Source organism: Ambystoma mexicanum, chromosome 2p, assembly GCF_040938575.1.
Source record: "Ambystoma mexicanum isolate Mex_15411 chromosome 2p, UKY_AmexF1_1, whole genome shotgun sequence".
NCBI lineage: Eukaryota > Metazoa > Chordata > Amphibia > Caudata > Ambystomatidae > Ambystoma > Ambystoma mexicanum.
In genome coordinates this window covers 746172151-746195393 of record NC_090923.1, presented here as the reverse complement: position 1 = coordinate 746195393, position 23243 = coordinate 746172151, and the positions used below count along the sequence as shown (strand labels likewise).

The 23243-nt window shown below is 49.7% G+C and overlaps 1 protein-coding gene across 4 annotated transcripts in view; it reads right to left on the bottom strand.

The window, feature by feature from the left end:
• Positions 1-23243, bottom strand: part of LOC138566747 (homeobox protein otx5) — a 74427-nt gene that overhangs the window by 15316 nt on the left and 35868 nt on the right. For 3 of the 4 annotated variants that reach the window (XM_069644377.1, XM_069644378.1, XM_069644379.1), the window contains exons 2-3: positions 11969-12179; positions 2453-2619 (exon numbers count right to left, since the gene is read on the bottom strand). In XM_069644377.1, coding sequence (XP_069500478.1) covers positions 2453-2619; positions 11969-12065 — 264 coding nt within the window. In that variant the 5' untranslated portion in view covers positions 12066-12179. The remainder of the gene's footprint in view (positions 1-2452; positions 2620-11968; positions 12180-23243) is intronic. The other variant, XM_069644380.1, reaches the window with a different exon arrangement.

Sequence of the window (23243 nt, the reverse complement as noted above, 5' to 3'; positions counted from 1 at the left end):
TACCGCCTACCGTGTAATGCGGCCCATAGTCTCAAGTCTCTGCTAGTCATGGCTGTCGAATCATCATTTGGCTGAGTTCTCGGACCCCAGAAGTCTACTTATAGGAGCCTGAATTAGTAGCCATCTGTGACAATCTCAAAATGTCAGCAAACAAAACCACCACTGTGGCACACATACTCCTTGACATTTCAGCGGTCTTTGATACAGTCAACCACGGTACAGTAATCAGAAAGCTCGAAGAGAGTGCCCTACATAATACCACTTTACAATTGATAAAAGCCTTCTTAACGGAGAGACCAGAAATCACCTGGCTTCCGTCTTTCAGCTTGAATCCATGGACCTTAACTTGTGGAGTCCCTCAAGTATCCATCCTTTCACTGCTCCTTCTCAACTTCTGCATGTCCCCACTGATGCAGATTTTAAAAACACAGGCTAATCTGTTACAACTATGCAATTGGCACTCAAGTCATATACAAAATGACCGGCGAGGAAGACTTCCAGTATTACCCTCAACAACTGCCCCACACAAGTAACCAAATGATTAGGGCTGACTATCTAGAACTCAATCCTGACAAAACAGAGCAGATGCTAGTCTTGCCTCACTCCTCCCTGAAGTCCCCACATTAGCCTTCTGAAATGGGTCGCTGCCTTAAGTGATCAAGAATCTTGGCATACTAATGGACAATGGCCTCTAGCTGGGACCCCAAGCCAACGCATTAGCCAAATAATGACTACCATTTGTGCTCAATCAGATGGATTATGCCCTATCTCACTTTCCCACAGAAAGCTTTCGCAGTCATATTGCGGTCTGTCAAGAACTGATTATGCTCACAGCATTTATCTAGCAATGCCAGACTACCTCACAAAAAAGCGACAACAGCTCGAAAACACAGTGACTAGACTATTACTCATACTCCATGGGAATGGACATATCAGAGTATTGTACTGGCTACAGTCGGGCCCTCTGCATTTCCCACAGAGCCCTCCAAGGTCTAGGAGCAGAATGCATCCAAAGCCAAACATTGCATAACCAATTAACAAAAAATCTAATATCCAGAAATCACATACGAGTAGAAAAAAAAGTATTCTTCAGAGAAAGACATGGTGGATCACCCTTTTCCACTATGGTGGCCAACCGTGCTACAAAGAGAACCGCACACACTACAGGACCACTTGAAATTCAGGGACATTCTAAAAACCTGCCTTTTCAATATATAAACAATGGAAATTAGCCAATACTCTGCAAACATTGGAAATGGCACCATTCAACCGATCTACTCCCACATGCGACACACCCTAAAGGAAAGTCCATATTGGCTACCCACCATCCAGTTGCAAACTAACTGACAAATAGGATCGATCACTGCCTTGAATACACCAACACCTTCGGACACCACTTAAATTATAACGAAAACACCTTCCACCTTTCCTTATTACAAAAATGGCAACAGAGGACTTCAACATGCTACAACCACACAGAAACTGTACACTTTTCTCCAGAAGTAAAAATCTGTGGCATCATGAACTTGCACCTGATATGGGAAACCCGAGGGACCAAGCACATCCCTAATGGCTAACCTGTCCCTCCACCTTGCTCCCCACATGCAAACTCAGAGTAGCCATCAGCAGGTGGCTCTTAAACTGTTCTCTCCCCTTACTCCAATCTACACCTACTAACACACCCAACCCTGGCCAACGCACACTCAGATTGAAAGCATGAGGTTTCCTCTCTGGAAACAAACTCCTCTATGCTCCTAACACATCACACACAAGACTCCAGGTACCATAAACACAGAGCACCACAATCTTGCCTTTTCCCTTTCCTCCTAACTACCCAATGTCACCCACTCTCTCTGAGATCCACCAGAGCTTGAGTTCCTTGACGCAAATCCCAAGAAGAGAGGAGATAAATAATAATGGCGGTAGATGGAACATAGTCAGATATAGGTGGTTAGGCAGCTAGATTACATCTAAGTACCCGTTAAAGCAGATATGATTCGCTCCCTCCATTGAAGAGGGAGGGGGCATTAGTATGTATATTAGTCTTTGTCAAGCCCAAACGGTTACATAATGTTCCCTCTACCCATAAACGCATGCAACCCCAGACAGATTTCGGCCTCGGTCGTCCCCTTGATTCTCGGGGTAAAGTCAGGAAGGTGAATAGAAGCTGTTCAGAGCAATTGCCATCGTTAGTTTACTCCAAAGCTTTCCAACAGTTTGTGTTGTTCCATGGAGGAAAATGATCGGTTCAGGGGGACATGTGAGCAGGTTCAGAACCCAACCTGTATATGGTGTAACATCTCTGTGGGTAAAGAGAGACACAAGCTTTCCCAACCTACATCAGATAGACCAAACAGAGTATTCACAACCTACATCAGATAGACCAAACAGAGTATTCCCAACCTACATCAGATAGACCAAACAGAGTATTTCATGACTGAGAGTCTCTCACCTGCACTCGCGATTCTGGTAGATTTATCTTCAGGGCCACCTCCTCCCTCATGAAGATGTCAGGGTAGCGTGTCTTGGCAAAGAGCGCCTCGAGGATGTCCAGTTGCGCCCGCGTGAAGGTGGTGCGCTCTCGACGCTGCTTCCGCGGAGTCGCTGAGAAGATAGACACTAGATTATAGGACGAGGCAATGTTGGAGGAGTTCATTGTTTTATCATTGGGTGCACGAAATGCATGCAAAGCTTCGGCGCATTCTCCGAATCCTACAGCGCTTTGCAAGGAGTCCTCGCCCGCCAACACGCATGCAGCCACGCTATTGTGAAGAAAGGGCAGCTCCAGGCTCGTCCTCCAGCACACATGCAGCCACCCTGTTAGGCTAAAAGGGTAGCACCAGGATCGTCCTCCAGCACACATGCAACCACCCTGTTAGGCTAAAAGGATAGCACCAGGCTCGTCCTCCAGCACACATGCAACCACCCTGTTAGGCTAAAAGGGTAGCATCAGCCTCTGCCTTCAGCACACTTGCAGCTGCCCTTTTGGTCTGAAAGGGTAGCACCAGGGTCTTCCTGCAAGCATACATGGAGCTGCCCTTTTTGGCTTTAATGGTAGCATCGGGCTCTCCCTCTAAGCATACATGCAGCTGCCCTTTTGAGCTGTAATGGTAGCATCAGGCTCTCCCTCCAAGCATACATGCAGCTGCCCTTTTTGGCTGTAATGGTAGCATCAGGCTCTCCCTCCAAGCATACATGCAGCTGCCCTTTTGGGGTGTAATGGTAGCATCAGGCACTCCCTCCAAGCATACATGCAGCTGCCATTTTGGGCTGAAAGGGTAACATCTGGCACTCCCTCCAAGCACACATGCAGCTGTCCTTTTGGGGTGAAAATGTAGCACCAGGACCTCCCTCCATGCATACATGCAGCCACTCTTTTGGGCTGAGAGGGTAGCATTAGGTTCTGGGGCCTACACTGCAGGCAATTTATTTATTTATTGTATTGTTTTTTAAAGCGCACAGCAGCCCGAGGGCATCGAGGCGCTGTTACAGAAACCAGTTACATCGGTCAACAATGCATAATTACTTATTTCAGAATAATGGCCAACTATTAACATGTGCACCCTCAAGCTGGACCATCTTTCCATCTTGTCACTATCCCCCACCGTCCACCCCGGCCTCTCCAGGCGCTGAGAGAAACTCATCTCAACAATGACATGAAGTGGTGCCTTCTCCTCTGCCTTTTGGGAGATGATCCCATGCTCCCCGTGCTGCAACAGGCCTGGGTTTCCCCAAGCCCATCCCACCATTGCCATGTGTTGCGGGTCCAGTGCAACAGTCGGACCAACATCTCAGAACCCCAGTTACCCCATGTGCATGCCAGTATTTGAATGTAAAGTGAAGGTAAAGTGTAATTAAGGTGACCTCTAGACTCGCCTCCCAGAGTAAGTAAAGTGAATGCCTATTGCATGCAGATCAGTACCCGAGAGTATGTTCAGTGTATGTAAAGTGAAAACCCAACGTAAGGAAATTCAATGTCCTGTGCACGTAACGTGAAAGCGTAGTATGGGCGCGATACAGGGGCGTACTGTCCATTGAATAGGTTGGGTGATAGCCTTTTGGGCCAGCAGCAGCAAAGGTCTCAGGTGTGGTCTATTGATAGCTTCGAGCTGTCTCCCTGCATGTGATCGAACCCCCCCCCCACCCTCCACCCTCCCTCTCAAGCCAAGGACTGTCTCAACATAGAAAAACCAATGAAAAACACACATAGCATAACTCAAGGGCCCGAAGGGCTTTCTTCAGCGCCTTCCTCCTGCAGTCATCCACGTACAAAAAAAGAGGGCTGGTCTCTAGTCAGCCACTTCTACAGAGCTCGTGTTCACCTGCAGGACAGATAGCTCACTGTGTTGGGTAGTTGCTGCGGAGGTCTGTGCTCACAATGTATTTAACATGTTTAAGCCCTCGACGCCGACGCTGTTTTTCTTTCTGGGTAATAATCTGTATGAACAGTAGTGCTGTGAAGCATAGTAAGCAGCACTATATAAAACAAACTGTTAACAGTTGTGTTTATTGTTTACCATGGCCTGTGCACACTGCCTTTGCGTGCTGTTTCAGAGCAAAGTCTTGTGAGAGTGAACATCACACGACACAGGCACACAGCCACATTAGTCATGGGTTTCGAATGTGTCGCTGCTTGTGGGCATTCGCGTTCACAGCGGCGAATGTAGGGACTGCATTACAGTAATGGACCTGGGCTGCAGTCTCCCCCGTTTCTCCTATGGTGCGGAGGTTGCCCAGTGCAGGTCCGTGTTTAATATAATGGCAGTGTGGTGTGCATTTTCATCTCTGGGTAGGTTGTGCGTATTTCAAGATGTGTGTCTGGGTGAAATTCAAGCTGTCTCTAGACAGCGCTGACACTGTGGGCGAGTGAGGTGATAGACTGGGTAGATTCGAATGAACTAGTCACTCAAACGTCAAGGGTCATTGCACTCATAGTCCGCACGTAATGATTCACAGAGTGTTTCCCAATGGGACTGTGCCATTATAAAACGTGTGTGTGAATCCGGCCCACGTGCGTCTGGAAGTAATGCAGCGCTGCGCAGTGTTGGCGGGCGCTTGGGGTGCAGGGACATGCATGTCATCACTGCAGTGGGAATGAAGGTTGCCTCTTGCATGCTGGGGTCACAGAAAGCCCCGTGCTTGGCATCTACCGTGGTGGACGGACCCAGCTGCATCTGCTCACCTGTGCAGCGTTCACGTGCACCGTGATTGTGAACGTGCACTTTCTGCGCTCCCCCTGTTAAAGGTCCCGTGGGCTGTGTGTCTTGTGCGATCTGCGGAGTGAAATGCCCGCAGCCGCAACTCGGCTCTCCTTAGAGGTTCATACATTGTGAACAATGTTATCGGCCACTTTTTACTGTCCATAAAATGCTCTTGGAAGAAGTGCATTATAATTTACTAATTATTATAATCTGTGAGTGGAAGCCGCATGACTGGAGCAGGCGCGGCCCAGGCCGTGCCTTTGCCTTGTACAGGGAGCCCGTCTGATCAGTGACAGGCTGAGATGCACCCTGGAATCCCATTTGTTCCGTGTGGGTAGCTCGGATAATTGCTCTGCGTCGCTCCAGGGGCAAAGAGGAGTGCTGTGTGATGTGGGAGGGACGGCAAGGCCTGGGAAGGGGGAGGATACTCCCCCGAGGGCTGCCAGTGCTACAGGTGGCAGCCATTCCTTCGGGTGGCAGCCCAGCCGTCTGGAAGGAGACACGCCTTCAGGTGGTAGGTAACTCGGTGGCAAGGAAGCCTTCAGAAGGCAGCGAGGCATTATGGTGGCAGCCGAGAAACCGTCACAGAAGTCGGGCCTTGCGTGGGCAGCAAACCCTCGAGCTTGTAGTCGGGCATCGAGGTGGCAGCCAGCCTTTTAGGCTAGCACCAAGCCTTCAGGCGGTGGCCAGGACTCGGTGGCCACCAGTCCTCAGCTGGTGTAGGCTGCCGCTTGCAGCCAGCCCTTCAGGCCCGTGCACGAAGATGCGTGCATTTAGGAACTCTATGAGATACTAAAAACCTAGGCATTAAAAAAAAGTTCGTCCAATTCAGAAAAATGCATCTGTGCAGGCTCATTTTGGCCAAGGTGGGCCATAGGCTTTTGAAATCCTTTGATTCTATGGGGGCTGTGGGGAGCAATTGTTTGTGCTGGGTGTCTGTACACTCTAGCTCAGTGGTATTCAAACTTTGTTCATGCTGAGCCTCCACCCCCGTGCAGAGGGAACCCGGCCTAGCAGTTCGGGCTGTGCTGCTCCCATTGGTGGCAGTACCTGATTGATTTGCATGAGGCTGGACCCCTTTTGCCATGGCGCCGACGGGCTAAACAATGGTAGTGTGGAAAGTTGCATAGAGCAGTGCCATCACTTTTTTGGTTTCTGAGTCCATCCAGATGTCATATATATGTTCTCTATTAAAAGCATTCACCTTGCTTCCGTTTGGAAGAGCCTTGCACCCCTCCCCCACATGACATTCTTCGGGTCACCCTAACTAGGGGGGCAGCCTCACAGTTTGAAGATCACTGCTCTTGCATCTGACAACTGGGCGCATCTGGGAACGGCCACCTCTTAGTTTTTAGCCAATGACACTTTAGATTCTGTGACCTGTTGTTTCGGGCCCCCCATTATGGGCATGGCCCTACAAGTCATACCTGAGCAAGACCCCGCAGCATGTGGCGTGGGCGTGGTTTGGGAGCGCGGTGCCAGGCCGAGGAAGAACACGTGGGGGGGGGGGGCATGCTATTGCCATGAGGTCTGTCCAGGGTCTTGGGACGCGCAGGAGCTACAACTTCCCCGTTTCCAGCATGCCTGCGGCCCCTGGCATTGATCATGGGTGCGTGAATAGTTAGGTTTGATTGCATGCGTTTGCGAGAGAGCGCCAGGTTGCAGTGCAGCATAGATCAACGGTGTGTGCTGGACTCAGCAATATGTAGTACACGTGAGGAGTCCATGCTGCTCGCCGTGGTTTGCCGGTGCTCAGTACATGCAGGAGAATGTGCCTTGTGGCTGCTCGCCGTCTGTTGCTGAGCCGGTAGTTACGCAAAGGTTGGAGGGGAGGGACAGGGGTGCGGCTAGCATTCTACTTTTATTCCCCCAGGACCGTTGCCCGGAAAAATGGGGGTGCACGACGGCATGCACACCCCCTCATCCAGCTGTGCAAGGGGTGCAGGTACACAGGCTGTTAGGGACGTGGCATTTTCAACAGTTTTAAAAAATGTGGAGAGATTGCAATTCAAACGGGTTCCCATTTCTGTACAATATTGTCGCATTTTCTAATAAATGCGGCCAAATGGCTTCCAAGGAAAGAAGTGCTTGTGTGCTTCTTCCAACTGCCCCTGCGCCTCCAGTGCCCATCACACGGAGTGCTGTTGGCTAAAAAGAAACATGAGTGGTAGAAGTGACCCTCTACACAGGGCTCTTGATGTTCTATTTCTACCACACACTAACCAATTCAATTTCACAATTAAAAAATCCATGCTTTATACATATCCCTTTATACTGGTGTTTGGTTGTTTTATAAATTAGCCTAATTGTATTACCTCTGAGACACTGGCCGATGAAAGGATGTTCCCAAGCTCTTATCATTTCAATGTAATTGGGAAGTAGTGCTTAGAAACCGTTTTGCGCCATGGTCTATAATTTAGGGATGAGGCAATACGCATCCCCACCGATTAAACATTTTTGATGAATTCGAAACCTTATCGCGCCCTATACGCTAGACAGAGCCTTGCGGGCCCCTTTTGGCTTCACTAACAGTGGTCGAGTTGAGCCTTTTCGGAAACAGGGATGGCATGTTGTGTTTGTGATTGTGATATTGCCTTTATAACCCGCCTGTACACAAGTGTTGCTAGGCGCCAAAGACAAGGGATAGGAGACAGAGGGAAGACAAGACAAATGATCTTACTAAGCCTTGTGACATTCAGATCGTGCAAGTGAGACATAGAGAGGTGCAGGGGGAAGTGAGTGGGAGAAGTGCAAGGGAGAGGCTAAGGGGAAGTGTGATCAGGGCCAGTAAGGCTCAGGGTAAGCGCGACCAGGGCAGCGCAGCTCTGCGTAAGTGCAGGTCGGCATGGGGGCTGTAGAGGTTACAGATTACAGCCCCTAAGTGCGTAGTAGGCCACGCGGCAGTGCAAGGAGGACTGGTCGTAGAGGAGTCTGGTACGCAGAGAGACTCTGAGGGCACCAAGCAACCAGCCGGCTCATCAGACAGGAAGGTTAGCAGGGGAGCGAGAGAGAGAAGGCATAGGAGAAAAAGAGAGTCTTGAGCTGCTTCGGAACTTCAGGTGGTCCGGCTCAAGTCTGGGGGGCTGTTCCGGAGGGGGCTGTTCCGGAGGGAGGCACCTATAGAGGAGAGAGATCTACCGCCCACCCCAATCTGTCTGGAGAAGCCTCTGACCCTGAGAGCGTTGGAGGTAGCTGAACGAAGGGCTCGGGAAGGGAGGTACTTAGGCAGAAAGATTTGGATGTAGCATGGCCCCCGGCCCCAGAAAGCCTTGTGGACAATGCAGAGGGTCTTGATGTTGATACTTGCAGCCACTGGGAGCCAGTAGAGAGATTTCAGGGCTGGGGAAATACGATCCCTGGGCTCGAGGCCAAGGATAAGTCTTGCAGTCCTGTTCTGGATTAGTTGCAGAGGGTGCAGAGTGGAGTCAGGCAGATTCAGAAAGAGGCTGTAGTAGTAGTCCAGCCTGGAGAGAACCAGAGCTCTGGAGACAGAGAGCTTCTAAGGGGAAGTGAGCAATGGTAGAATATCTCTGAGGAGGTGCAGCTGGAAGTGGGCCTTCTTGGCAAGGTCCGTGATGAGAGGAGAGAGTGGAGTCGAAGATGACACCAATGTTTTTTGCCCCACAGGAAGACAAGTGTAGAGGGTCCAAGAAGCGCGACAAGAGAGAGGGAAAGCGGGAGCAGCGGTCCCAATGAGAAGGATCTGCGTTTTATGGCATTACGGCAGAGATCGTTGGAGGAGCACCAATCCTGAATCGCTGATAGACAGTCAGGAATGAGTGAGGCAGGAAAGGTGGCTGAGGGGAGCCTGAAAGAGAGCTGAGTGTCATTTGCATAACACTGAAAGTTGGAGAAGGTGAAGATCAGGTGGACCAAAGGGGCCAGAAAGACATTGAAGAGCCAGCGTGAGAGAATAGTGCCCTGGGGGACACCACATGTAGAGAGAGTGGTGGTGAAGAGGAAAGACCCAAGTTGGACCTGGGAGGGTACAAGAAGAAGGAGGTCAGCCACACCAGAGGCTGATCCGTGATGCCCAGGTTCTCGCTAAGTGGATTGGTCAGGATGGAGTGATTGACTGTTTGTGAGGGGGTTTGGGTGGCCTTTTGTGTTTTTGAGGGATGTTTTAGTCTGGCCTGCGCGCTTGAAGAGCAGTACCAAAGTCCTAAAAACATTGCTAAGTATACATATTCGGGGTTATAGTGAAGAGCAGTGGCACTGGTGAAACGTCCAATGATCGTGCTTAATCCCCAGTCCACCAGACCATCGCCATACAGCAGGGCTCGTGATGTGGAGCGTGCCAGCCCTGTCTGTCTCCTTCCTGAGGCCGATGAGACATGGACAAGCCTCTGCTATACAGACCCAATCTTTTTATGTGGGTCCGATTACTAAGAGCGATGCCACCTCAAACAGTGCTCCGGAAACTCTCCACGTGGACTGTGAACACGTTAGTGTAGTGCATCGGCAGAGCGTGTCTTAATGCACTGCTTCCCACCTCCGTTTGTTCTGGCACATACCTATTGTGGGTTTACAAAGGGCTAGTTCTCCTCCCCAATGCCCGAAACTTCTGCGTGGCATGTAGACTGTTTACCTTGGCAGGAGGAGGGCACTTACCGTTTCATGGTAAGGGAAGGTATGTTAACAGAGACGGAAAGCCCTGCTTCTATCGCACCTTGGGCTGCCCGGGGTCACTGCCCTAAGAAACACCACCAGCGTCCGTCCCTGTCACTGCGCCATGTTGGTACCCGGCACAGGGCAACACGGGTTCCAGCCACCACCAAGGAAGCGGAGTGCGTGTCCAGTGTGTGCGTGCCGCCCCCTGCAGGCCTCTGTTGACAGAGATATCCCTCCTCCACCCCGAACCGAGACACACTGAAAGTTATATATCTAGTGTTCTAACGTCGACCCGTTTAACGTTTCATTGTGGCGGCATTCATAGTTTTCCTAAGAAGCGCAAATTTATAAAGATACGATGCGGGTGCGTTGGCGCATTCGCATTACGTTAGGTTTTGACAAATCCTCCCGACCGTGCACGGGTGGAATGAAACCTGGAATAATTCGCCAAAAATAATGCAACGTTACAGTTTTATTTGAACGCGGGAAACGGCCGTGCGTTTTCTGATCGCCGGTTGTTTTCTTCGGCAGTCGAGGTTTGCGGTCTTGTTGTCTAGGGCCTGTTAGCGATGTGAGTTTCGTGTGAGCCGCTCATTTAAGACAGAGTAGGTTTGTATTTCACAAGTGTTCCAATAACGCCCTATTATTTTCTGTGCAGGTCTTGCAAGATTTCGTTACAAGCCGAAAGTTTTCGTTTTGCCGTTTAGAAGATGCAATTTCAGAAATATGGGGGCTTGTGGCCCGCGTTGTGCGGTTCCCGAAAAGACTGGTCCGGATTTCTTAATTTCGTGAAATGTTCTATACAAAACGATGACTAAGGGAACTAAGCGGGGAAGGCTTTGTTTTCTAAAATTGGTCCGTGCGTGTGAGTCTGTGTATCTGTAAAACACAGCTTTGTGTTTGGAAAGGCCATTACAGTTTCGTGCCAGAATGTTAGGCGTCTGACAAGTCTGATTTAAGCATGACCAAAGAAAGGGGTGTGTGTGCGTATATGTATTGGGGCGAGAGAGAGGGGTACATATTTCTTTCGGCACCGTGCGAGTTTGCTTTCTTTTTATTTGACAGGAAACCCCCCTTTTGGTTTGGAGGGGGAACACGGAGCTCGCAGCCATCGTGTGCAAGGGAGCACCGGCAAAACTAAAGGTATTCGGGGCTTCTTTTGAATATGTGGACCCACTCGGCCTTGCGTGTATGTATATCTATAGCATCCTGGTGCCTTGTGCCATCATTAATCGGCCCTCCTACCGGTGCATAATAGCAGCATAGGGGAAGTCATTAGGCCTTGCACTGTGCCTTGCGTTCAATAGAAGCACAGCAAACGCGTGTGTATTCGGCCGTCGGATTTGACGTTGGGTGTGCCCAATAAACTGCATTCCGGATTTATAGGGCCTCTTGCACCCCGAAAATGCAATTCCCAGTGGGCGCTACAGGAGGCGAAAATACCCCTTCGGCCCGTGTAAGTGATAGAAATTGTCTACAGAAAGAGATGGGGTCTAGAAGCTATTATCCCCGGTTACCTTAGTGCCAATGAGTGCCCAAAGGTACTTTCTGAAATGGAGTGGCCCAGTCTTAGTTATATACCAACAACTACACAAAGCACAGCGGCAGCGCGGCCCCAGTCCTATCGGCCCCATCGTGTTTCAAAACGGACGTTTTTTTGACAAACGCCGCAAAGTGTGTTCTCCCTGGACAGAACACACGGCGCGTGGCATGGCCCGCCGACAGTCGCCTCACCAAACAACTCTTCACACATAAGACGCTCCGCGCTACCCATACTTATTCATAAATGCATACATCCATGAAATCCTTCAGTTATAAATCAACAGCCAATCCCCGGACTGCATCCAGCTCGCCCGGTATTCCTCCATAAACCCGTCTCATCGTATTTGCTAATAACCGGCCTATACACGCGACATGGTTTATCGGAGCCTGCTCCGTGACATGCAGTCATGCCTCTAACTAATAACATACCCATTCATTCGTGCGTCCAGCCATGACGCTGCCCAGTGGCTCATCATATCCAGTAATGCATCGATCCATTCATTCTTAGCTGCAGCATATTCCCTTCTCCAGCATGAGGCCCCGCCGGGGTCTACTTGCGCGTGCCCAGAACGCCCCCAGGAGGGCTGCGCTGCGCAAGTAAAGGAGGTACTCACAGGGGTATCCCACGGCAGAGTGCAGCAGGTCCATCCCGGGCCCGGCCAGCGCCAGCCCATTGACGGCGTAGTGGGGTTGTTTGATGTAGGACATCATAGTCCCTGCGGCTCGTGTGCTCCTGGGCCTTGCTTTGCTGTCCTCGCTCTGCAGTCACCCCTGCTCGAGAGTCCGGTGCAGCTCCTCTGTGATCCGGTGCCTGGCACGCCGCTCCTGCAATGGAGGAAACAGAGGGTGGGATGAGGGCGGCTCCTAATGTCCTGCGGGGAGGAGGGGAGGCGCTCCCTGGCTGGTGCTGCCCGCGTCCAATCCTCGGCCCCTGCTAGCCCAGACTGCAGGCCAAGGTGAGCTGGCCAGCGCTTTAAGGGAGCCCCCGCCCCCCTCCCCTCACTAATTAAATCAAGACCTTTCACCACAGCACCAACCAACCGCCGTCCAGCCCCCCCCCCCCCTCGAACTCCCCTCGGCTCTATTGTGCCCCAGTTACATTGAGAGTCCGAGGCCCAAGGCGACTATAGTGCCTGGACAATGGCCCTGATTGGGCTTTTCAAGCGCACAAAGGGGTTTATTTAACAAAGAAGAAATGGGCGATCTGTCCCCGGCTAATATCCTTACGGCTCTTCTGTTTGGAGGGCCATCATTGCCCCCAGAGTGCATGTTAATGCCCTGCTAATTAGGTAAATACACCCGGGTGCGCCCCCGCGGACCCTCTCCGAGGGGTGCTGACACGTCTCGGGTCCCGCTTCTGGGCGCTGCAGGTAAGGTTCTGTTCACTTTCCAACACGAGGGTGCACAGGAAGGCGATCGGCCCCGGCTTCTTACCCCACGCATCGATTTAAAAAGAGCGTTTATCAAACAACCAATCATCGGACTGGGTAAGTTGAAATGAACTGTGCAAACTCTGAAAGAGACTGGCGTCTATGACGCCCGTGTCTTCTCTGTTCACCTTCAAAGCCGCAGACGAGGGCGCAGACATTCTCTAAAGCCAGTGCCTTGTCTTTTTTTATTTTTTTATTTATTTTTTATCCCTGCATCTATTAGCAATATCCTTCCCCTTTTAGTGATATCCAGCCACCGTCTATTTCGGCCTGTGTTATGTGCCGATCAATCTACATGTCCCTACCCATCTGGGAACATCTGCAATCTGTGCGTGTGCCTTTCTCTGCCCCTCCCTCGTCTGCCTCATTCTTTTCTTATCCCCGTCGGTTCACAGCTGTCTACACACCGCTATATCCACAGCCATGTTAAGCCACCACTCTAGGCACCCCAGCCTCTCTCTATCTGCATCAGGGCCCCCCTGTTTATAAAACCTCGTACTCGGCTGCCTTGCATTCAGTCTACACGCCCACCAACGTGATCTTCACCCCCACGTACATGCTCTCACCTTTCCCGTGATCTATGTTTACAGGTAAAGGTGTTCTTCATTGTATTTTTTTGGGGAGACCTTTTTAACCATACATTTAAGAATGAAAGCTGTTCCTAGAGCCGTGCCATCGTACCCCGAGACAGTGGGCGCCCCGGATGAACCTGCAGCGAGAGTCCCTGATTTACTGGGACTTTCACGTGTTGAAACATTGCCGTAAATGAGGCGACAGTGGCTTCCGAGTTTCCCCTCTTCCTAACACAAGCGAAGGATGCGGATAACACACTGCAGGCGCTGGAGTGTCAGTGATAAATCAGTGTTTACTCCGGGCACAGACTGCCAATGCCCATATAACCAGGTGCCTGTGTCTTATAACGCCAGCTGCATCTGCCTGAAAAGGCGCATGACAGCATTGGGGGTGGGGGGGAGTGTGGGGGCGTGCAGGTTAATGCCTCCTCATTTATAGGCTTTCTAAAGGGGGAGATGTTATGTCATGTTACTGTACTTTTGTATTGAGCCGAATCACGATTGACGACTTGTGTCTATTCCTTGTATAACGCTTTCCAGCCGTAAGGGAAGAGGATGGAAGTGATGCAAGGAGGGGAGGGGCAATATAAGAGGGTGGAGGTTGGCAGAGAAATCGTGGGGGAGGGGGCTGTGGAAACAATGTACTGTTTAGGCGTGCTTGCTGGACGTCTGATATGCCATGGCATGAGTGCTGTCCCGTTGGGTGAATGCTAACGGTGAGGTCATTTTTGCAGAAAAAAATACAACATGTAGGTTGTGCAGAGGGTGGGGGTGTTGGGATGGGGGTGAACTGTTAGGGTCTAAGATTAATTCCAAAATGCGGAGCGCTTTGAGACACTTTCCTGTGTATAGGCGCTATAGAAATAAACATGACCATACCATACAGTAGCTTCTCTCGTGGATCTGATCTGCAAACCCACTAGGTAACAGAGGGAATGCTGCAACCCTCCATGCTGTCCAGATGTTAATATCCCCACTTACTAAGTGCATTCTTTATCAATGCACCCCCCACCCCTCACCTTCCCTTTGACAAGGCGGGCACACTTTGCAAAATTTGGCATGTATACCCAAGTGGATGTTGTCTTCTTGAGTTCGACAAACATTACAATGTTTATTGTATATGTTTGTGGTTTCTTTGGCTTGTTAGACACATGAGTGTGTCACCAAAAGCACAAGCTAATAACTATATTTGGCACTCTGCATGGGTGCAGCATCCAATCAGGTTGATCCAAACCCGGAATGAGTCTAACAATTTAACCCTGGGTAGGGTGTCCGGATTTTGAAAATAAAAAAACCCAGGCCACTGTAGAGGTAGGACTGCAGGTTCAGTTGTGACAAACCCAAAAAAAGGACTAAAATACAAAGAGGACACTAATGATACTGTAGTCCTATTTCAATGTCAATGTCGCATCTTGAGGCACAAAACATAGCTTTTTGACATAAAAAAAAGGCTCAGCCCCCAGGACAGGGTTAAAAATACCAGGACAGTTCTGGTCAAACTGGAACGTCTGGCCAACCTAACCCTGGGCTCAGCAATCTGCTCTGCTCACACCCTCCTGCCATCTTGTCTCCCTCTCTGCTCCTTCCTGTCTGCTCCCTTCTTCTCAGTTCCCACGTACCTTTCGGTTTTGGGTTTTGAGTGCCACTGTGCCTCCTCTCACAGCCCTCTGGGAATGGAAGAGGGCCTCTGTATGGAGCCCAGCCTTCTATTTCCAGGGCCGCCATATTGGGTGAGTATTTGTAGGAAACAGCAGGTTGCTTGTTCCCATCCACAAATACATGCCAGATTCGCGTTGCACCTTAATTCTTTATGGGCCTCTGAAGCCCATGCGAGAGGGTCATTACTGCTATATTAGAGCATTGGAATGTCGTAGACAATGCCCTGGCAGAGGGCAATAATGGCTGGTTATACGTCTTTTGTCTCATCGTTCTCCTTTCTCCCAGTTTTAAAAGAATATGCAATTATTACTGCATAGTAACAATAATCCAAGCATTAGTAACGATTGTAATGACTTTTAAAGGTAAGAATGTAACGTTTTTAGGTATCACAAATCCCGTCTTTCTGTTCATGCCGGTCGGTGCACAGTGGCTGTCTGCAGAGTACACCGATGGAAGGGAGGGGCGGGCAGATCTAAAAGATACGTTTAGACATTAAAAAAAAAGGTCCTGTAGATGACACGTGCTAAGTGTGCCCGCTCAGAGCATCAAAAGGCGGCCTGGACGCCGACAGACTGCCGTTCACAGCTCGTTTGCGGCCTGTGGTCCCAAGGCGCAGGCTAAGCTTCGCAATCTGGACCGTGTTGACATGGAAATGGGAATCGGCAAACGGAACTTCCTTTTCGCACCGGCAATAAGCATTTCTGTGTCTGACACATGTGTACAGGAGAGCGGGCACAGAATGGGCGACACCTCCGGCCCGTCTGCCACCCGGCAGCAGTGGCGAGATGCCAGGAGCAAGGAGCCGGTGGGGCGCCCTTTGAACTCAATGGGGACCTTTCTGGGGCTTCTGTAGAATGTCCAAACCCCCCCAGGGGCTGCACCTCTTCCGTCCCCGCTGTAGTTATGGTTAGGTCCGTCTTCCATAATATAATATTCTTCCAGAGAGTTTAGGAATACTGGCACGGGGAGTGGGAGGCACACACAGAGTTACAGCCCAAAGAAGGGCCCAGACAGCGGCACGGGACGCTATAGAAATGCACGGCAGGCAGGTCAAATCGCCCCAGCCATAATATTGCCAGCTTTCCAGGAGATCCGACAATATTGACCTCTGTGGTGCCAATATGACCCGCACGTGCTTCTCCCATAGTCCACGGTTAATGCATGGACGTGTGCGCTCGGCTTATTCACGGGGCTGGTAGCGTCCATAGGGGCACCGTGGTATGTTACAGGCACACGTGCGCCTAACTAAGTGCCAACATAATGTAACCTATCTGAATATGGCATGATAGCTACACCATGTAAATATAATCCGTGATCCCTGGTCCGATTTACCCGATTTGCGCCTTTGGTGCACTTTTAAGACACGTGGCTTTCTCTGGCCCACCTGCACGACTGCTTGCCGATATTTGTTCGCTGTGAATTTTTAAATGGCAAATAAAAAAAACACGGCAAAATAATACACGGGTTAACAAGAGGGTCCGGTGGCTGTATTGTGTTACGTGTTGCTATGTTTTAGCGTGTGCACCTGCACACACACCTGCGTTTATCAGCAGCCCCTCATTAAAATGGCGACTTTCATTTCCGGAGCAATGGTTTGCGTTCTTCCGTGAACGCAAAAGGAACTGCATTGAAGGAACGCCTATGGAAAGCCAGAGGAGGCGACAGGAGACTGCGCCGCGGTCGGAAAGCGTCAGCCATGGCTGGACTTGAAACGAAAAATGTCCACAGGCCACTTCTGCCTCTAGGCTCCAGCCAACTAAACGCACGACGGGTTCAAGCGGCGGCTTCCTGTGTGTGGGACTTAAAGGGCGACTACGTATGAGTACATTAAGCTGCGCTGGAAGAGACATAAATATGACGCATTGCACGGGAAACGCAATTCCCTTGCAAGGGCTACATGTAAAGCCCATACTTAATTGTAGCTCCTCCAAAAGAAATGGCCCGTGTTATTGCCGCGGCAGCTGTATCGGTCCTGGCGGGATTCGAAGCTGCGACCTCGTTCAATCGACCCCCCTCGCAATACACACACCTTTAAAGTGGCACACATGAACTCCAGTATGCCAGTGTTACGTGTGATCCATTCGCATGCAGCCTCGGGCGTTCGACTCGGATTTATCGGCTTTAAACCGTACAAATGTTCGCAGGCGTTGCCCGACTTTTGTGTCTTCCGGGTGCGTTGCGCCGTGTTGTGCACAGAGCTGTTGGAAGCCTTCCCTGCTGCAGTGTGGGAAGGCAGGCCACGGCGGGAAGGAGCAACGCGGCAGGTTAGGGTTTTCATCAACTACTCTCTGAGCAGAAATAATGGTGTCACGTTGGTTTTGTAGGAAGGAGGGCTCTTCCGGCCGAGCACGATGCCGGCAGTGTGTGCTTGAAGCCGCCGGCGTACCCGGCGCTTGACAGAAGGTGCCTGTACCCGAGAACCCCGATCTTCCCTGCGCGCAGATCACACGCATGTAATTGGAGCAGGCGTAATGCAGAACACGCTCATGTTAAGGACGGTTTTCGAATCTCTCTAAATCGGTGTCGTGTCTTGCGATCCCAGTGCGATCAGGTTTCACATGCTTAGCCCGTGGGTATAGATCTACCGAGCACATTTAGAATCAACCGGTTCTCGGCACCAGGTATTTCCCGAATCGTGACCTTTGGGGTACATGAATATGTTGCTGGCGTCGGAAATATATTTAATTAGCACCTGGCGATTTTACAACATCAGTTGGCCCATTTGGATCTTTAGTGACTGGTCGGACTATGAAGAGTTTCATTTTCACTTGTCGAATGTGCTTTATTTGTTCCGAATTCTAAGTTTGAATCGGAAGCGTAACTTGCAATTCAGCGCGTGTGCACTTTTGCGCACGGTTTTCTTCTGCTTGTCACATCTTTATCTGTTTCTGAACAGGCCAGAGTCGGAATACAGTTCCCTTCCTCTGTGCCTATCTCTATTGTGACTACACCGTGCTTTGCATGCCCTCGCACCGCCCAGGCATCAGTTAACAGTGAACAGGTTTTCTTTTGCAAGTTTTGGTAGGCGGTTGTTACCAGACATCACCAATAAACAAACCCCACAGTGTGGGTGGCATCGTCAATATGCTGATACAAATAACGAATAATGGGCAGACGGCTGTGCTTGCTTTTTTTTAAAAGTGCGCTCTAAAAAAGTACGGGCTGGTGGAACTGCAGCGCCTCTCCTCGTGCAGGCAGCATACGGAGGTCCCCCCGCCTAGCGGTGTTTATATGAACAGGTGGCATTGTCCAAACGTCCCCCTCCCCCTCTAAACTGGTGATGTTATCATGGGTTTGTAATCAAGTGGAATGGATTGGATTGTGTGTTTAGACTCCGGGGCTAATGGGCACAATAGCGCTCCCGCGAGCCAATTAAAGGCATTGTTTCCTCCTCAGTGGATACATTCTCTTCCGGGCAGCAGCGTCCAGCAGCCCCTCCATCGCCAGACAATGACTGGGCCTCCGCGAGACAAACGCGACACCGCCTAGAGATAGGCACTCCAATGTCGCAGAGTCAAGAGCGCCTTGACGCCCGGGTCTCATGGCCAGCGCTATACACATTGTAATCAGATTCAGCATGGTATTGTGTGTACACTAGCCAGTTAATGACTATTCGCTGTGTTTTTTTAGCCTAATATGTTGTAATTCACACACTATTTTCCGCTTTGCCGTGCACACATGCATTTGGGTTGTATCTAAGCGCCACCGGGTGTGACAGATATTTTTTTTGGATTGATTATTGGGAATTAAATCAGCTTTTCAATATACATAAAATGGAAAAGAAAAATATTACCACATTAATATTAAATTATTACACATGTAAAACAATTTTAAGACAAGTTACATAAAAATCATCATATGTGACAGATAATAGAATGCTTTGCCCAGGGATCAAACGATATGGTGATTCGGGGTTCTAGATTTCGTGAATGGGATTTAGGGTTTTACACACAACTTTCTGCCACATTCCAAGCGTCGTTGGCGTTTTTTTTTTGTCAGCGCTTTATGACTCTTCATTGAGGTGGGGGAGGCGGGCGTATCGTGTATTTATATTTAATGCTGCGTCACGCGGCGGCTGTTGGACTAGGAGCAAGGGGAAGGAGGCAAGACATCCGAGGAAAGTGGGGCTGGTACGGAAAGAAGCAGGGGCAGCACAAAGGGGAAACGGCGCGGTCACCTTGAAAAGAAGCAGCAGGCAGAAAAAGAAACAGAAATGGGGGGAAAATAAGTAGGGCAACGTGTTACAGCAATTAAGAGAACAGGAAGGGGGGCGTGTCAGCACACGCGAGGGACGCCAGACACCACACTAGGACCTCTGCTGGGGAGGAGTCGCTTGAAGCATGAACGGCCCTGCTTGCGATCTGGGCCCGTTCTGCAGAGCAGGCGCGCACCGGCTGCCCTGTTCCGGTGTCTGAGGGGTGCAGCCGCCAGACTGCAGCAGGGATTGCAAAGCCGGCGGTGTCTTTTGGTTCCGTGTCAGCCCAATGAGGGGGCGGCGGACGGCGATTATCATGGGATTCAATTAACTCTGACACCTCCGACTGCAGACGTACAAAGCCCCCGGGCTCTGACCTGCATCCACCGCCGCCCCATCCCACTGTCGATCCCTTTTCAAGGGGAAACATCAATTTGCCAATTTCTTGACTGTTTTAATCCCCGCGGTTGAGCTCATTCTAATTCCCCAGGGCGCGTGCTCACGTCTTGGTGTTTATTCCGCCCCTCCCTTGAATGAAACCATCTTGTCCCACGAGGCCGTTTAACGCTTGTTTTATGAATTAATAATGACTCGGATTATGTACAGAGCGCATCGTTCGGGTAGGAAACGGTACCGACACCCCGCGTTGGAGCAAGATTTCCAATGGGGCACCTGGCGCAAGGACTCAGCATTTCTCGTAGAAAAGGCTCAGGTTATATAGAAACCCACATTGCAGCCCGTTTCGCCAGATTTCGCTAATACATCAAGACCCAATCAAGTCCGCCCACATTATTACTTAGAAGCAGGGGTCAAGTCCTAAAAATTAAAGTGGAGGGACTCATCAACAAACGAATGGGATGCGACGTAGCCAGAAATTACCATATCAAGGTAAAATAAGCACATTAAATTGGTTTTGCATAACCACCCAAATTGCACAGGAGGAATGGCATTTGCCTTTCATAAAATCAACACACACACAAACCCAAGAGAGGATATTTTCTTCTAATAGTGTTTTTGAAAACGTTAAAAGGTGTGCATGTTTTAAACTCCAACAACCAATACAAATGTTTTCCCTGAGACTTGCAGTACCGAAATGCGACATTTCACCTTTAGTTGTTTGCTATTTGTCATCGGGTATATAGTGCAGTGGTGAAGTGTCTGGCCTGCATACCTGAGGACTGCGGTGGGATCGGCTTTAATTCATAAATTCAAAGAACACATTCAATGTGTCTCATTTTCGCTGGGGGGACTGAGTCCACCCCCTGAATAACGTGGGGTGACTGCGTTCCCCCGTGTGTACCCTCGACTTCAGCCCTGCTTAGAAGTACCCGCCTTTATCCCAATAGCTTCCAAACAAAATATCACATTGTAGTCTGAATGTTAAGCCCCAGGGTACGCTCCCCTTTAGTCAAAGAGAGGCGCCGCTCAACGATGCAGAATAATCACAGACGCATTTCTTTCTGCTTTCGAGTTTGTTATGCTCTTGGAGCAGTAAAGCTACACGGGGCAGAGGGGCTGACGGCGGCGCTAATGTCAACAATATAAAGCAACAACTATTTGCAAGGGAAACGGATCTACCTTTGCCTGCATACATATCACCCAACTAACTCCCTCCACGAAGCACATTCTGGCAACAGCTGGGCGTGGGCTTATGCTTCGAGTGTTCGCATGTGCCCGCATTGCCTTGTGATGAAGACATGGACACATGCAACACTCCCGGAGGTATTCCCTCCAGAGAATGCAGGGCTTGTTTTTTCTGTACATATCACGTTTCATAAAATGAATGTCTTTTACATGATCTAAATAGAACATTAATGCATCATTTTAAACAAGGTTGAGCATTTATATATCCGAGATTTGTAAAGAGCTACATGTATACATGTGGTTTCAGAGCACCAGGAAAGATTGGCGTAGTGACTACGTAGGTAGGGATGAATAGAACGTAACACAGACTCGTATCTCTTACAGAAGAAACCCCAAGCAGTGCATATTTAATAGTAAGCAACACAGAGTGCAGGATAGCTCCGGCCTTAAGCTCGGGAAGGCCTCGTGGAAAGAAGCACATCACCTGGGGTGGTCAGGATGATGGCAGGCACCCCGCCGCCACATCTCTGACTCTTGTCGCTCTGTTTGGAGATTCCAGGGCCTGAGTGTGTAGTGAGTGAGCCTTATGAGCAGCTATAATTGGTCAATTTGCCAGACAATCCACAGCGTGTTGTGGTCGATTAGTCGCTGGACATAGAAGTAGTTGTACGTTTAAAAGTGTATTTTTTTAAATGTAATACGCACACAAACTGAGTTGGTTTTGGTATTTGAAAAAATAGGAGGCTGACTTCACAGCTGAACAACACTCCATTTATCAATCAAAGGTAAAGGTAGTGGCTGATGGAGGCACATGTTCTCCCTTTCTCCCCCTCTCGATCTTTTTCTTTCTCTCTGTCTCTCTCTATCTCACACACACACACACACACACCTATGGCACAATTTTTGTACCACTGGATAGTGTATGTGCCAGTTTTCCAATCTACTATAAAAACCGGGGGCCTATACGGCCCTAGGGCCTAAAATTCATTTAGGGGGCTATAATGGGCCCAGCTGCAACACGTACCATATTTACAATGAATTTGGGGAGGACAGAGACTTGCAATGGCAGTTGTCTGACCTGGAGCCCATTCTGGCCCATGACGTTCCTGCTAGTACAACACAATTTACGGGTACACTGTACTATTCCCCAAAGATCATCCTCGAATATCATCCCGTTTTGTAAAATCATACTGTGACGCAGTTGCCAGACTCTTCTACAGTTTCCCCTCGTTAACAACCCGCCTTATGTGGCTGTCGTCCTTTTCTCTACCACGCCCCAATCATCTAAAATCAGCACCGCAGCTCCTCCATTTTAATAGTCTTCATACAACTCAACAAAACCCAATCATTGCTCAGCCGTTAAGAAACAAAAAGGAATGTTGACGCTCCTAACATACTTTTGCCCCCATCCAGTTATTTTGGGAAGCCACTTCACTAGCCCTTGCCCCCTTCTTTGATGAAGTAGTTCTTTCTACCACTAGACTCGTCTCCGCCTTAAGACCGTTATCCAGTAACTCAGGCCCAAGAGCATCTACAGAAACATGTCTGAGTACCACGCATGATATATATATATATATATATATATATATATATATATATATATATATATATATATATGAGCTCCATTCGCCTCCTCCCCCGTTGCCTTCTTCTAGTGTGGACAGGTCCTCTCTCCTCATTAGTTTCTGCTGCAGGCTATGGGCCATTTTGGTATTCCTTCTCAGCAACCCTGTTCTATGTTGACTGTTGCCATCCAAAGTCTACAGCTGGCATTCATTAACGATAAATGCCCTTTTATGTCCTTAGATGCTCTTCTGTACCGACAGCGATGCCCCATGTGCATACTTCCCTTTCCATGTACACAGCAGCAGTTTAATATCTTGAGCTATCGGACCGCCTCTATCGATAGCTGATTTATGCAACAAAACTGCTGTACTTTATTTCGAAGCACTCCATAAAGAGTCGCCACTGTTCTCGGATTCCGAAGATTCAGTGATGATGGAGAAAAGTTCTCAACCCCAGGTTCCTCTGCTTAGGTCTCCATGCCTTCCGCAGGACCCTAAAGATCCGTGGGGTCCCATTCTTCAAGCACAGCCCCCAGAACCACTATTAAATCCGTAAACGCTATAATCATTGCAAGTGTTGTCCACACTTCAAAATATGTTGTCCCAGTTCGATAACATACTTCCAACGCCTGGACAATCAGCACCAACCCAGGAGGCGCTAGGAGTGCTCCAAGGAGAGGGATCAGGGTCACCAGCCAGATCGCACCAAAACTCGCAAAGGTCACTGTCTCCTCTGCGCAAATCCACCAAGAAGCGCAAACATGTTGACAGGTCACCATCGACCCATGGTAACAATTCACAAAAGTCAACCACAGGGAAGCGCTTACACCCACTTCTGCCAACAAGTGGACAAGTGGACCACGAAGAAGGGGAACTCACGGACA